Source organism: Danio rerio, chromosome 5 (genome assembly GCF_049306965.1).
Source record: "Danio rerio strain Tuebingen ecotype United States chromosome 5, GRCz12tu, whole genome shotgun sequence".
Lineage (NCBI taxonomy): Eukaryota > Metazoa > Chordata > Actinopteri > Cypriniformes > Danionidae > Danio > Danio rerio.
Window position 1 is genome coordinate 60,607,407 of NC_133180.1, and position 16,178 is coordinate 60,623,584.

Below are 16,178 nucleotides of genomic sequence, written 5' to 3' on the forward strand. Positions count from 1 at the left end.
TCATTGTGGAAACGTAGCCCTGCGGACGTTTCTGGAAACCGCGAAATACATCCTGCGAGGTACGTATTTGTGCAGTTTTTGTTTTCACAAATCCGCGAGAGGCCGCTGTGCGCATTTTTTTTGCGTCTGATGGATGGATCGCGTCCCATTTGTGCCCACACTGTTCTCGCGTGAAAAGCCGCCGGAGGCCGCTGTCGAACAACCATCTGTCCGACTGTCCGCCTTACTGAATGACCGAACGATCGACTGGGTGACCCAGCCACCCTCCTCCTCGTCCTCCCCCTCCTTCGGTAAACCCAAGCGACGTTTTACAAAAGCCCTACAGAAAAGAAAAGCAAAAGCCCTCGTCCGATTTTGACTGTGTTTTCGGATTTCAGCGCATTCTCGCCCCATCACGAACTCGTTTGCTTTTATTTTTTGGATTCTATTTTTCATCTTTTTCATTTTTAGATTTCTGGAATTCTGCCCAAAATATACAGTTTTTTTATATTTAATCAATCTTTTTATTAAATATGTTATGGTATCAGAAAACCATAAACACAGTTGTAAGTATTGAATGGATGGCAATGTATGTTTTTCATAATAAATATGTTTCTATGGAGTTAAGGCGATATCTAGTGGTTGATGTTGGTAGCGGAAGTTATTGCTTAAGTTTCGGTTTAATTTTAGTTAAAAGACATGTGACATGTGACATGGCAGTTATTCAGCAGCTTCTTCGGATGAGCAAATTGTGCTAACAGTGTAGTTTAAAAAGGGGCAATACCATGCAAGTATTATTTTTGTTGAATGATTAAGTAAATACAAGGGGTTTTCTGTTAAAGAATGTTGTTTCTTTGTATAATTGATTGTTATTGTCAACAGAATTCATTGAGTTGACGTTGGTGCTTAATGATAAAGCAAACTTTGCAAGAGTTATGTGAATGTAAAAGCCATTTATTTGTCTTCCATAGTTTTTACAAGTAAAAAGGAATAAAGGATAAAAAAGGATGGATCGGCATACGTCATCAGTGATTCTTTATGACTTTTCATGTTACCTGACTGGATAACTAAGCAGCCAGCCTTAGTGAGGCCAGTACATATATACTGAAAATATATTTTTCTTTTGCTAAAATAAATACTTATCGTATTTGACTGCAAATCATCTTTGTCTTTCCTATAGTAAGCTTCATAAACTACCCTTCGCACGATGCACGATAGCCTTAAAAGCCATGCACTGCAGCACACAGGCATGCAATAAAAAAAAATATTTTAATGCATCAAAAAGATGCTCAAATTGCGCAATGACAAGAAATGAAACAGATCGCGCCACCAAACACATAAATAGTGTTTTTTGTACAGATAGACAACAGATAGGTACAGATAGGTCTCCTTTTCCCAAAGACATCGGAAGCCCAAGTAGATCATAAAAATTATTGTGCCACTAATTTTAATGTAACAGATTGTTTCCCAAAAGCATTGTAAATTGCATAGCATTTGAAATCTGTCGTAAACTCCTCTGGAGTAATCAATAAAATTTACAAACATTGTAAGAAGATAAATTTATGAGGATAATCGGCAGACTACACCTGTAAATTAGTCCTATACAGATATCTGATATATGGCCATGTCTATAATATCATGTGTGTGTGTGTTTGTGTCCTGTGTTTTTTAGATAAGTTTGGAGTGGACCGGTATCTGTACCATGGCGAATGTGTGGATGCATGTCCTAAAGCTCATTTCCACACAGTGCTGAAGGCATGTGAGCCGTGTCCTTCATACTGCAAACTTTGCTCATCAGCCACACACTGCATCAAGTGTGAGGACTCTTTCTATGTCAACAATGGAGTCTGTAATAAACTGGAGTGTGGTGAAGGTACGGCTTTAATGTCTTCATACATTTCCAAGGTCACACAATCATATATGTCTGATATATGGCAGATGCAGATTTCATTTATAAATATATGTAATGACTATACTGTATTTCATATGTGCAACACTCACTCACTCATTATCCTTTGACTTAGACCCTGATTTACAATTATGTATTAATTATTCAGTCACTATATTTTGATGTTGCGTTTGTTGAATTAAGTTACATTGCATCTCAATGTCAACTAATTCTCATTAGATTATAAGTAGTTTGTCAGGGTGGGGTTAGTGTTGGTTGACTTGTACTTAAAAAGTTTCTTATAGTCAGTTAAATATCTATTGAAGGAGCGGTATCAGCAGATATTAAGCAGACAGTCTACTAATACTCAAATGAGCCCTCAAAATAAAGTGCTACAGATTATTTGGTATATGTTTATGTGGCGGATGCCCTAAAATTTCTAAATATATCGAAAATGGTTAAAACAAATATTTAAAACATTGGAATTTCAAGTATATACATTTACTCATTAGCTATGATTTTATTTGTGTGTGTGTGTGTGTGTGTGTGTGTATATATATATATATATATATATATATATATATATATATATATATATATATATATATATATATAAATATATATATTAGGGGTGGGCGGTACACCTGTAGCAGCCCCATGGCATCAAAGAAGGAGGCAGAGAGTTTTACTGATGCTTGCACGGTGATTTATTTGAACAGTATGAAACACTGCAATGCTTCACTTGTTACCGTGTTGACAAGAACACCGTAAATCTACACAAATAAAAAAAAAAAACAGTGTAAACCATCACAAGAGCGTAAAGCATAATATACGTGACAAACAATTAAACAAACAAACATACCTCGTTCCGCTTTGCCATAAAGGGGGAGCTAAATTGTTCTCATTCATTTAGCTGCTGGAGTATGCTGCTCATATTTATATTTCAGCGTGAGGCAACAAACACCTGTTATACCAGCCAATGCAGATTATGAGGTGCTGGATGGGAAGCTGCTAAACCCAAATTACTGGGCAACTTATAGGCGTTGCCCTCTAGTGGTGACTTAAGGATAGGGAGGGTGGTGGTCATTACACTCCCACCAAATCATGTTATTGTGCATAAACAACCTTTAACACAAACATATCATACAGTACATGATTTTCAACTTGAATGACCACCTATTAACATAAAATTCGCTGCACCTACACTTTAGATTATATATAGAAATGGTCTGATGCAAGAAGGTCACTTTGTATAACACTCACTCGCTCTCAAGCAGGACCACTAATTTTTGTACTGGTCTTTCAATAATTGTAGGGTTCGAGCACCGCTCTTGCTTTTTGTATGGTCTTCGATCCCCTATTTGAACTTTAACTCGTCGAACTAAACAATCATTTCCCTGAATTACTTCGACAACTCTACCTAACTGCCACTGGTTTCTGGGCATCATTTCCTCTTTGATGATGACTATGTCATTGACTTTGAGATTGCGGCAAGGTACATGCCATTTCTGTCGTGTAGAAAGGTTGAGAAGGTACTCGTTTTTCCAACGACACCAGAACTGCCCTATTAAATACTGAACTCGACGCCATCTTTTTGTGGCATACATGTCCTCTCTCTGAAAGTTCCCAGGAGGTGGAAGAGCAATCTTTGATTTCATAAGAATTAAATGATTTGGCGTTAGAGGTTCTAGAGATGAGGAGTCATTCAAACTGTTTACAGTCAACGGACGACTATTCATAATTGCCATTGCTTCATAAAACAATGTTCTCAGGGATGAATCATCAAGTCTGCCCGGACACTGAGCCAGGGTGGCATTTAGCACATTGCGAACTGTCCTTATTTGCCGCTCACAGACTCCATCGGCATGATTTGCTGAGGGGGCATTAAAGACAAATTCACATTGGGCCTCATTAAGAAATAGTTCCAATGCCTTTACATCACATTCATTGAGAGCCTCTCTAAGCTCATTCCTGGCTCCCACAAAATTAGTGCCATGGTCACAACGTAACTGACGCCAGCACCACGAAGGCTGATGAAGTATCTCAGGGCATTGATAAAAGTGTCTGTAGACAGATCCTCCAGCATTTCAATATGAACTGCTCGAGAGCAGAGACAAGTAAAGATAATTCCATACCTCTTGTATTCTTTTCGACCCTTTTTTATAATGAACGGGCCAAAGCAGTCCATGCCAGAGTAAGAAAAGGGGGCAGAGACTTCAATATGCTCTCTAGGAAGCTCAGCCATCTGTTGTTCTTCTATTGGTCGCCGGAGCTTTCTGCACTGAACACATTTGTGAATTAACTTAGTCACCAATTTACTGCCACAGATTATCCAAAATCCATTTGCTCGAAGTTCCATGAGAGTTTGATACCTCCCTTGATGACAAACCTTTTTGTGATAGTGTGTCACAATAAGTTCTGTGATGTGACAATCCTTTGGCAGGATAACTGGATGCTTTAGCTCTTCACTCAAGGATGCCTCTTTCAACCTTCCTCCAACACAAAGAAGGCCTCTTCTTAATATTGGATTAAGTTGAAAAAGCATGCTAGAGTTTTGAAGAATTTTGTCTCCCTGAATCATCTTCATCTCATGAGAGAATGCCTTTTCTTGGACAAGCTTGATCAGGACCTCAGAAGCTTTTACCTGTTCTTCCACAGTGACAATGTCATTGGGTAATTTCTGACTTGTGGCTAGATGTCTAATTCTAGCAATCACCTTAATAAGAGTTCTCCATGAAGAAAATCGATTGAATTGGTTGAGAAAGTCTGAACTATCACAGCAGTTAGTTGCAAGGGTATGAACAGCTCTGACCTCAGGATCACCTACCAGCAAAGTATTGGAAGGGTTAGGTGGTGGACACACTTCTTGTTCTCAAAGAAATTTAGGTCCTGAGTTCCAAGATGACATGCATGTATCCGTTATGTCAAGGCCTCTCGAGCAGTGATCAGCTGGATTTTCAGATGTTTTAATATAATGCCATTGACTTACATCTGTGATGTCTCTGATTGCCTGAACATGATTCGCAACAAACACATGAAATCGCCTTGATTCATTATTGACATATTCCAACACAACTTGAAAAGCGGTCCAAAAGAACTGCTGATTGATTTCCATCTCCAATTCATTAGTTAGCAGGGCACTCATCTTAGCAGAGACTACAGCTGCAGACAGTTCCAGTCTCGAGATGCTTTTGATTTTTGTTGGTGCTACTTTAGCTTTGGACATTACAAGACTGCAGTGGACTTCATTTCAATTATTTTTGAGCCTAAGGTAGGAACATGCACCGTATCCTAGATTGCTTGCATCTGAAAAATTATGCAGTTCTGTCCGAACAATAGTGCCAAAGGATGGTGGATGATAACATCTTGGAATGCTGAAATACTTCAAATCTATAAAACTATTTTTCCATTCCTCCCACTGTGGGAGTAAGTCCCTGGGAAGAATGTCATCCCATTTGATGTTTCTACGACATAATTCTTGTAGGATGAGTTTTCCTTTCAGGAGAAAGGGTGAGACAAACCCAAGAGGATCGTACATAGAGGCGACAACTGAAAGAATCCCCCTGTGTGTTGATGGCTGCTCCTTCAATTTGACATCAAAGCCAAACGTATCAGTATCCATAGACCACTGGATGCCCAGAACGTGTCCTGTTGTGTAGGGATTCAGATTTAATGCTTTGTTGGTATGTGCCCATTCTGAAGGATTCACACAGTTTAGGACTTCCCTTTTATTTGAATTGAATTTGTGAAAGTTTAGACCCCCACGCTTGCAAAGGGCTTGGGCTTTAATTATTAACTCTTTAGCTTTGTAAATTGATGGAACAGGAATCAGCCTGTCATCAACGGAGAAGTTTTTATTGATGAATGAAGAGGCAGACGGATATTCAGACTTGTATTGCTCTGCCAAAAACTTAAGACCAAAATTAGCGCAACCAGGAGATGAAGCTGCGCCAAATAGATGTACAGCCATCCTGTACTCTTGGGGCTCTTCCTCCATGTCTTCATTATCCCACCAAAGGAATATTAAGAAGTCTCTTTCTTCAGGAGCAACAACAAACTGATGGAACATTTTTTTCTATATCGCATGTTACTGCGACCGTCTCCTTCCTGAATCTACACAAAACTCCCACCAGGGAATTAATTAAGTCTGGGCCAGTGAGAAGCATATCATTAAGAGAGACACGATGGAATTTTGCAGAGCAGTCGAACACCACTCTCAATTTGCCTGGTTTTTGGGCATGATAAATGCTATGGGGGGTTATGTACCACACTGTTTCTCCATCAGGTATTGTAGAGGCTGGTTCTGCATGCTTTACCTTAAACATTTCTTTCATGAAACCTTTGTAACTTGCATAATACTGTGGATTATTTTTCAGTTTCCTTTTCAGATGTTGCAATCGTGCAAGGGCAAGTTTCTTGTTGTTAGGTAGTATAGAAGGGTCACTACTCTTGAAGGGAAGAGGCAGCTGATAATGTCCATCATCATTCTGCTTGACATTTCACTAAGAATTTGTATGAATTGGACATCTTCTTGGGATACATGTTTTTCATCCGAACATCTCTCGTTGAAATCAGACTCCAATCCCCTTAAGATCTCGTTTACCGATGGAACTAACATCTCCTTCACTGAAACTCTGTGAACAAACCTTTGGCTTCCTGGTCTATCCAAATGGGGATTACAAAGGCCTATGATGCTCCATTCCAGTTCTGTTTTCTGAGCAAAAGGCTCATTATCCTTACCAATAATTACTTCTGTTGGAGCTAAAGCAGTGGGGCAATCATAACCTATCAATAATCCTATGTCACAGCTCTGTAATGGAGGCAACTCATTAGCTATTAAGATGAGGCCATTGTGTTGTTGTCTTTCTAGTTGGAATATAAGCCATGTCCACAGGAATAAAGTCACAAGTATAGGCTTGCTGCACTTGAATACATTTTCCTCTCTTGAGTCCACGAACTTGAAGTCCACTAACCTTATAACTAGAAGTGACTGTATCTGTAGCTGTCATATTGCTTAGTTTTAGCTTCACTGCTTGGCTGTTTACACGCAGCTCCTCCAGGAAATCCTTTAAGATAAAGGTTGAATCACTCTGTGTGTCGAGCAGGGCATATGTAAGAATTTCATTGTGGGGCTCTTCTATTGTTGAGAGAAACACAGGAACGATGCTAGACATGGCAAAGGAACTTTGTGTTATTGCATGAGAATTGATTCTTTGAACTTCCTGACTTGTTTGCACATCTGTAGGAGCTGCTTCTGGTCTTTGTGCTTTGACAAGCCGTTTGTCTCTATCTACATGTAGGCAAGTTGGATGGCGCAGGCGACATGTACCACAGATGTGTCTTCGTTTACAATTTTTTGTGATATGTCCTTTTCTTAAACACCCAAAACAGAGATGGTGACTTTAACTGGAAGTCTGATTTCTTTGATGCTGAACCCTTAACCTGAGCCATCGTGTTCAAGGCCTTGGCTCTTTTGGGAAATTTTTACTTATCTGGGGGCCTTTGAACTCATCAGTAGTGAAGAGGTGACAGGGTTACATGCTATCTTTCATTCCCTTTTTACAACCTCTACAAACCGTTTAAAGCTTGGGTAGTCACCAGACTTGTCTAAGTCATCTACCACAATTTTGTTCCATTTGCGTACAATCCACTCAGGTAACTTTTTAAGTCATTTGTAATTTTCCTAACAGTCATTTAAAATGTCTAACCCTTTTACATTAGGAATAGCTTCCACACATCCTTGTAGAAAGTCTGTAAATTCTCTTAATGCCAAAGGATCGTTAGCTCCAATCTTAGGTCACTTCATGAGTCTGTCTCTAAAAGCTCTCTGAACAATGAACGAGTTACCATATCTCTCTTCAAGAACCTTCCAGGCGCCTTGATATGCATCTTCAGAGTTTCTATAAAAGAAACCCTCGACAGCCTTGCGGGCTTCTCCAGCAAGATGAGCCTTTAAGTAGAACATTTTCTCACTTGCAGAAATTGACTTAAAATCAATAAGTGCGGTAAAGGAAATTTTCCAGTCAAAAAATTTTAGTGGATCGCCACTGAAGGTTGTTGGTTCTGGTGTCGGTAGTCGAATTATGCTCAGAGTTTATAAATGCTTGAGTTAGGTTTGCTACCTCTTCAGTTTTCTGCACCTCCTGAAATGCCTGATGTGAATGAAAAGACTGCCTCAGGATTTAGCTGGAACTTGCTATCAGCTTCTAGAAGACTGGATCTAGTAACACTGCCCCTTTCATCTTCACAGTCTTCAAATTCATTATATGCCCTTACACGAGCTGCAGCTACCTTGACTTCCTTATCAGCCTTTAGCATCTGCAGCCTCATTCTCTCCTTCTCAAGTCTTTCATTCATTTCTGCTTCCATTTGTTTTATTTCAGCTAACATGCTTCACTTCGCTTTCAGTCATTTTGTATTTTCTATAGTTTTGCTTGCTGATCATAAATTTCTTTCATTGCATTAGCTTGCTCTACCTTGGTTGCTAGCTCAGCCTCTGCATCAGCTCGCTTACTGGAAGTTTTGGAAGAACTCTTTGACTGGCTTTCTAAGCTTGGACATGATTCTGAAATTACAGTTTCAGTATTTGTGCAACCAAAGAGATGCATGAGATGATGAGAAAAGATGCATGCTCCTCCTTATTTAATATTTGTCTTGTTTTCTCTTTAACAACCACTTCATTATGAATCTCGTCACAAGTTTTAATTCGGTTGCTAACTAAATCACAAATTTCTGCAGTTAAGGTGGTGCAAGCGTGCACTTTTTTTGACAATTTCTGTGGTTGTAGTACGATTGCGCAGCAAAGGAGCATAACACTGATTAACTAAATCTTGTTTGCTTTGAATATTTCTTTGAATTAGATCAAGATTTTCATGAGTGCATAAAGACTTTAATTTTGACCTACTTTCTTTAGCCATTAGCTTCCAGCAGTCATAAGCTTTGTTAAAGGCTTTATGATGCTTCTTTGCTTCCTCATTATGCATCTCCAGGCCCTTTTCTGCTACCCTTTCGTGAACTGAGCCTGATTTGATGCTTTTCTGTGGGAACAACTGATAATTCTCCTGGGAGTGACATTTCACTTGCTTGCTCAGCTGTTTGCTTTATTGTGTCTTCCATTTTAGTCTGTCTTTAATTGCAAAGAGCGGCAGTAACCTTCTTGCATCAGACCATCTCTATAATCAGACACTCAAAATAGAAGCGAACAGATATAAGGCAAATGTCTAACAACTCTACAGATTAAACATTCAGAAATTTGACAGAATTAGACTTTAAATTGTATAAATGCATTTGAATGCAACCCAAACAACATCTTAGTGTATATTTTGAGAAAAAAAATAATATTGTCTGCCTTTTAGTGATTAATCACAAACTAATTCACTTTTAAATACATTAAAATGCTTTAAATACCTTAAATGCTTTTTAAATACTTTAAATACATTTAAATACCTTTAAATACTTTAACAGTTACTTTTAAAACCCACAACTAATCACCTTCAAGAACTTTAAAAAATTTTAAACAAGCATTAAAGTCTCATTTGTTATAAGAGTTTCAACCTATAAAAGTTAAATCACTCAATATTTTAGGGTTCAATTTGTGATTAATGTCACTTATCTTGCTTTCATCTGGAGCCCAAGTCTGTAACTGTAGAAATGGCTTTATCTGCTGTCTTCTGGCTTTTAATGCGTGCACAGCAACCAGCGTTGCCCGTCCGATATGCAGACCAGACCAGTCTGTTGCACGCGTGATAAAACAGCTGGGCCAACGAGATGCGATGAAAGCCTCCGATGCCACGTCACATACACGCAGGGCCGGATTAACCAATGGGCCTTATGGGCACAGGCCCAGGGGCCCGTGCGCACTAGGGGCCCCTGCGAGGGGGGAGAAAAAAAGACAATTTCGGAGTGTCTTTTTAGGCTAATTGCAAATAGCGCATCTAGTTGGACTAAGCTACTCAGGGTTTACGCCCATCGATGCCTGATTGATAGAGACAAGATGAATAAAGAGCAGTGAAAAAATACAGCCGCAGTGGCGCACCTTGTAAGGCACACGGCATCATCTTTCGACGCGATTAATCATAATATCGGTTCGAATCCACCATCAATTGAACTCGTGCTACTTTTTTTTCTCCCCATTACATATCAGATTGGAAATATATTTATTTTTAACAGGAAAGAAACATTTTTTAAAAATAAGAAAATGTGATATAAAGTCACAAGTGTCTCGTGGGTATTTAATAATGTTTAGCCTTATTATAGGCGCCTGCCGCGCCTCCCTCTCTTCAAAAACTCTATTGCTCAGACAACTGTATTTCCTCTGAGCAAAAAAATCGCGATCACATATTAATATTATTATTATATTTAAATTGCCTTTCTTTCTTTAACTAAATAGAATGCTGTCAAGTGCGGAAACGTCAGTTTTGTAATAACTTGCACTAAACTGAGCGGACTGTAGTGTAACGTTATATCTGTCATAGATCAAAAATGAGTGGACAAGTGGATTTAGCAAACGCGAGAGAAAGAGGAGAGGAGGCATCTTTATTGAAGCATTTTCCATACACACCTTCTTTAAACAGACCCGTGATCAGGAGAATGAGGGTACAGAAGAAGACGTTAACTTTAAATGATGAGTAGCTAGCATTAACCAGGCGGAGGAGGCTAACAGCAGCGCAGCGCGGACTGGATTCATCGTGTGAGAGACGGACAGAAAGGGAGAGAGAGAGGGAGAGAGAGAGAAAGGCCAAGAGGAGAGAGAGAGGAGAGAAGAGGTATAGTGTCTGTGATTTCGGATACTTATATGTTTATAATCAAGTCTTCATCACGAGAAGAGTAGAGAAAATACACGGAGGGGAGGAGACAGACAGTAAATTAGTGTTTGTATTATGAAAGACTCAGATTCATAGAACTCAGCTTCATAGAACTGGATTGGAGAAGCATTGTGCGTTATATGCCATGGCAATAATATGCTTTATAAGTTTGTAAAAGCAATACACTAAAATACCCTTAAAATATGTATATATATATATATATATATATATATATATATATATATATATATATATATATATATATATATATATATATATATGTAGTTTTATTAGTATTTTTATTTAATGCTTTGAAAAATAATTTAAATCTTTGCAGACTATAAATACATATGTACTATATATCATTTATTTAAATATGTGGGCAACAAATTATAGATTCATTTTATTTAAAAATTATTATATTATTCTTATTTTTTAAATTCAACTATAGGGGTGCGGCCAGGTAGGGGGCCTTACAAGATAATGTGCCCAGGGACCCCTGAGTTCTTAATCCGGGCCTGCATACACGCGATGAAACAGCAGCGCCTCACGATGAAAGCCTCAAATATTTTTCTTTTTTGTTTTATTTGTTCCTTGCTTGCAACCGTGCCTGTACACAACTATGATTGATTCTCTTTCATATAGAACAGACCATAAGATATTTTGATGCACCCACAGTCTTGCTGCTTTCAGGAGCTCCTAATGTGGCTTTTTGTAAGCAGCACCGGTTGCTTTCTCTTTGAACAGATTATTAATTGGCCTTAACCTTGTAATCATCCTTTCATTGTCACACAGTATGCCTTTCACTTGCATTCTTTGGCTTACGGTTATTTTTGTGTAGAGTACATGAGACAAACCATTTCTCTACACCAGATTTACGCTTAGAAAAAAAGCATTAACACTCTTCATCGCGGTTAAAGAGACGCATCACTTTTAAAACACATTTTCAAATGAGAAACTATAGCATGGATCCCTGAAAGTATAGTCTTAATCTTCAGCCTGCAAAGGCGGCTGGAGTCTCTTCTGTCACTCGCTGTCTCACTTACAGAGATGCTCACAAAGCGATGAGAAGTGTAATTCAATTCATCTTTATTTCCAGAGTGGTTTTTACAACGTAAGCTGTCAAAACAACTTAACACAGATGATGAAAACAGAGTAAAAGCCAATATATTTCAAATTGGGGAACATTCCAACAATTCAGGCAGGAATAAGAGAAGTGGTAACATGCTGGTGTAAGTTCTAGTTACATTGAAACTGCTTCGTTTATTATAAATGTCACGTTGGAAGTTCAGTTCAGCTTATTTCAGTTTAGAACAACGCAAATGTCACTGTTGAAGGGCGATCCATCAAAGAGAAACTCCAACATTGCACTGCTCGATCAGCGCCAACCAAGGAAGCCAGAGGCAGCAACAGTAGCAAGGGACCAAATAACATCCAACTGCAGACCCACACGTTACAGGCCACAGTAGATTCAGACCACTAAATCCAGGCTGGATATACAGTATTTCAAGGAACCAGAACTCTGCCAATTACCCGAAATGAAGAAAAAACCTTGAGAGAATCCAGGCTCAGCGGACCACGGACAGTTCTTTTCTAACTTAACATCTTGGGCAGAGCTGCAGTTTAAGGACAAATAAAAAAGAATTCAAAGCACAGAACTGTAACTCTGAAGATTGCCCAACAAACTTACGACACTATAAAATCACAAGAACAGTATTTCATAACTGTTGCTGTTAACCAAGTCAAACTGCCACTTAGCTAATACTCTTCTTCTCCAGAAAAGCTTTAAGCAGTCAGTAATATTTATCAACAGTGTAGAGAATATTAAACAAACTAATTCTCTACACCAGTTTCAAACTTAGAAAAGGGCATCATCACTCTTCATCATGGATTGGGAGATGCAACACTTTCAAAACACATTTCCTAGGAAGAAACTATAGAAACTAAAGCTGAAAACATAGTCTTAATCTTGAGACTGAAGAAGCAGCTGGAGTCTCTTCTGTCACTCGCTGTCTCACTTACGGAGATGCTCACAAAGCCATGAGAAGTTTGATTAAATTCATCTTTATTTCCACAGTGCTTTTTACAACATAAGCTGTGTCAAAACAACTTAACACAGATGATGAAAACAGAGTAAAAGCCATAATATTTCAAATTGGGGAACATTCCAACAATTCAGGCAGGAATAAGAGAAGTGGTAGCATGCTAGTGTAAGTTCTAGTTAAGTTGAAACTGCTTCGTTTAGTATAAATGTCACGGTGGAAGTTCAATTCAGCTTATTTCAGATCAGCGCAATGCAAATGTCACTGTTGAAAGCCGATCCACAGAAGAGAAACTCCAACGTTGTACATCTCCAGCAGCTTCAACCAAGCAAGCCAGAGGCGGCAACAGTAGCAAGGGACCAAATAACATCCAACTGCAGACCCACACGTTACAGGCCACAGTAGATTCAGACCACTAGAACGAGGCTAGATATATTTCAAAGAACCAGAACTCTGCCAATTACCAGAAATAAAGAAAAAACCTTTTTTTCTCAGCAGACCACGCGCAGTATTTTTCTGACTAAAAATCTTGGGAAGAGCTGCAGTTTAGAGTCAAAGAAAAGATAACTGTGACTCTGAAGATTGACCAACATACTAAAAATGCTAAGAAGTCACAAGAACAATCTTTCATACCTGTTTTTGTTAACCAAGTCTAACTGCCGTTTAGTTTATGCACTTTTCCCCCAAAACTGCTTTAAGCAGTTTTATATTCATATATCTTATAATCATATATTGGGTCGGCTGACTGAAATGAAAATGAAGCTGAAGCTGAAATGAAGATCAGCTTATAACGAGACTGAGCATTTGAAATGACAAACTGAAAACAAAACATTTAAAGAGTGGCAGAAGTGAGACTTTTCTTACTTTCTTTTGTCATTCTTTCTTGAGGTGTATATTATTTTGCTATTTAGTTACTGATGACTGTTTTGCAGCTTTTAGCCGTAAATTGAATGATTTATTATAGTCTTTCGTTTGTTTTGTAGCAGAAATATTATTTATTAAATTGACAAGCATATAAAAACAATAGTGGAAAATAAATATTTATTACTGCAATGCTTCATTTTTGTTTGATGGAAACCATACATTTATTTTATATACTTTTTTTAAGCAAATAACTTACATTCAAGCACATTCAAGGCAGCATCATAATGAGAAATGTAATTCATTGTTACTATTATTGTCATTTTCATCATAATTAATATTCTATAAATATTAAACATTCATTTTGGAATTATTGCACACAAAAATCAATGTCATCTTAGCATTAGTTAGTTGTTTCTGTTTTTAGTTAGTCCTAATTGATGTTGTTTTAAAATACAATAAATCCCTTAAAATACAATTTAGTGGGTGCTCCTAAATTTTTTTCTGGTGCTCCTAAATTCTTTTTGGAGCACTGGTGCTACCAAGTAAAAAAAAAGTTAATTTCGAGCCCTATTACTATATATATTGTTGTAAATAAAAAAGTAAAACAAATTCGTATTAGCTTTGCTGATGGTAGGTAAAAGGCGAGTGGGCATTAAATGACTTGTGAAACATTGTGAAGAAATGTCGAGCCTGTAGCCTATATATCTGAAAAGAGATGAGTGGAGTGTCAGAACCAGAACTATGTCTAGTTTCATAAGAGTTCAGAAGAAGAGAGAGTTAGTTTTTGTGAAAAGCATATATTATTACACTGTTCTTGTGTTATTACACTTCTAATTTTTTATTTTATTTTTTGTACACTGTTAAGTAAGATCTTTAGGTTTTTTGCAAAATAAATATGTTGAGAATGCATAATAATCTCCCATGTTTCTCTTTGATAAGGATACCTATACCGTTTACTTATTATATTATAAAAATATTGACTTTATTCACATACTAAAGGGACAGGACAGGCTACTCCTCCTAAAATGTACAAAAAAAAAGCTTATTATTCCGTGATATTATACTGTCACCGTTCAAAAGATGAAAAACACTGTGATATTAATTTTAGGTCATATCGCTCACCCCTAATATATAATATAATATATATAAATATACAGTTGAAGTCAGAATTATTTGCCCAGAGTAAGGAAATTTTCACAGTATGTCTGATAATATTTTTTCTTCTGTAGAAAGTCTTATTTGTTTTATTTCGGCTAGAATAAAAGCAGGTTTAAATTTTTTAAACACCATTTTAAAGACAAAATTATTAGCCCTATTTAAGCTAAATTTGTATTAAATAGTCTATAGAACAAACCATCGTTATACAATAACTTGCCTACTTTACCCTTCCTAGTTAACCTAATTAACCTAGTTAAGCCTTTAAATGTCACTTTAAGTTGTAAAGAAGTATGTTGAAAAAGATCTAGTAAAATATTATTTACTTTCATCGTGGTAAAGATAAAATAAATCCATTATTAAAAATGAGTTAACAAAACTATTGTTTAGAAATGTGCTGAAAAAATCTTCTCTCGGTTAAACAGAAATTGGGGGAAAAATAATAAAGCGGCCTAATATTTCAGAGGGGCTAATAATTCTGACTTCACCTGTATATACACTGTAAAAAATGTCTGTGATTTTAAGTCTGTACATTCTACAGTGAAAACCTGTTAAATGATTAACAGCTCATTTCAATACAAAATACGGAAAATAGGTGTAACAGATCAAACCTTTAATTTCGAGAAACTAATCATAGTGTCTGAAATCTCACCACACACCCTCATTCACTAGTCCCTAAATTAGTCAATTAGTTTAGTCCACTAGACAGAGTGAATGACCACAAATGACTGAATGATGAACCGCCGATTTTAACAAGCACAATTACTAAAGGAAAGAGCAAGAAATAAAACTACAGACACAGCCTCACACCAAACCAACTGAATTTAACAGAGGATTAAACACCCTAATAAATAACAGCATTAGCAGCTTCACTAATTACAGTTTGACTTCAGTTCTCTTACATCTGCAAGATTATTTGATAATAACAGAGGTTTGTATTTTTATTGAAAATTTGACCTCACCATCATTGAGATCAGAGGCTGCTTTAGTTGGGCTCTTGATCCTTTATCTTCTATCTTAAAGGTTCTCTGGCTGTTAGACTTGTGTGTCTGAAACTCATTAATTATAGCAAGAAAGGTGGTAAAACCATTGTGTACTTATTATAAAATTAACTTTACAAGTCACAAAAAAAAATTGCTAATTGTTTAATTTAGTTTATGTGCTTTTATTTGGGATAGTAGTACAGCTGCGAGAAGGTACAACTATGAAGGAATTAACAATTAGAGTTTCATGCAGGAAATCTCCAGCTCCTTATTAAGGCACAAAGACATCAAGAATTAGGATATGAACCTCAACCAAGGTTGCTGAAGAAAAGCTGCACAATTCATTCATTCCGCAATGCATGCTGGGTACCAGCATAGAACAAAACTCCCAGCATGCATTGCAGCATGAATAAATTATGCAACTTTATGCTTTTAACATTTATTTCTTTTCCTTTATTTTATG

At 37.3% G+C, this 16,178-nt stretch overlaps 1 protein-coding gene, 1 non-coding gene and 1 pseudogene across 2 annotated transcripts in view; 1 reads left to right on the forward strand and 2 right to left on the reverse strand.

The window, feature by feature from the left end:
* pcsk5a (proprotein convertase subtilisin/kexin type 5a) overlaps positions 1-16,178 on the forward strand; it is an 84,620-nt gene that overhangs the window by 25,253 nt on the left and 43,189 nt on the right. Inside the window, exon 23 of the mRNA XM_021476634.3 lies at positions 1,652-1,852. Coding sequence (XP_021332309.1) covers positions 1,652-1,852 — 201 coding nt within the window. The remainder of the gene's footprint in view (positions 1-1,651; positions 1,853-16,178) is intronic.
* On the reverse strand, positions 11,460-11,660 carry LOC137490170 (small nucleolar RNA U3; annotated as a pseudogene).
* LOC137490171 (small nucleolar RNA U3) lies at positions 12,421-12,636 on the reverse strand. The gene has a single exon (XR_011009554.2). It is a non-coding gene; the product is annotated as a small nucleolar RNA U3 (small nucleolar RNA).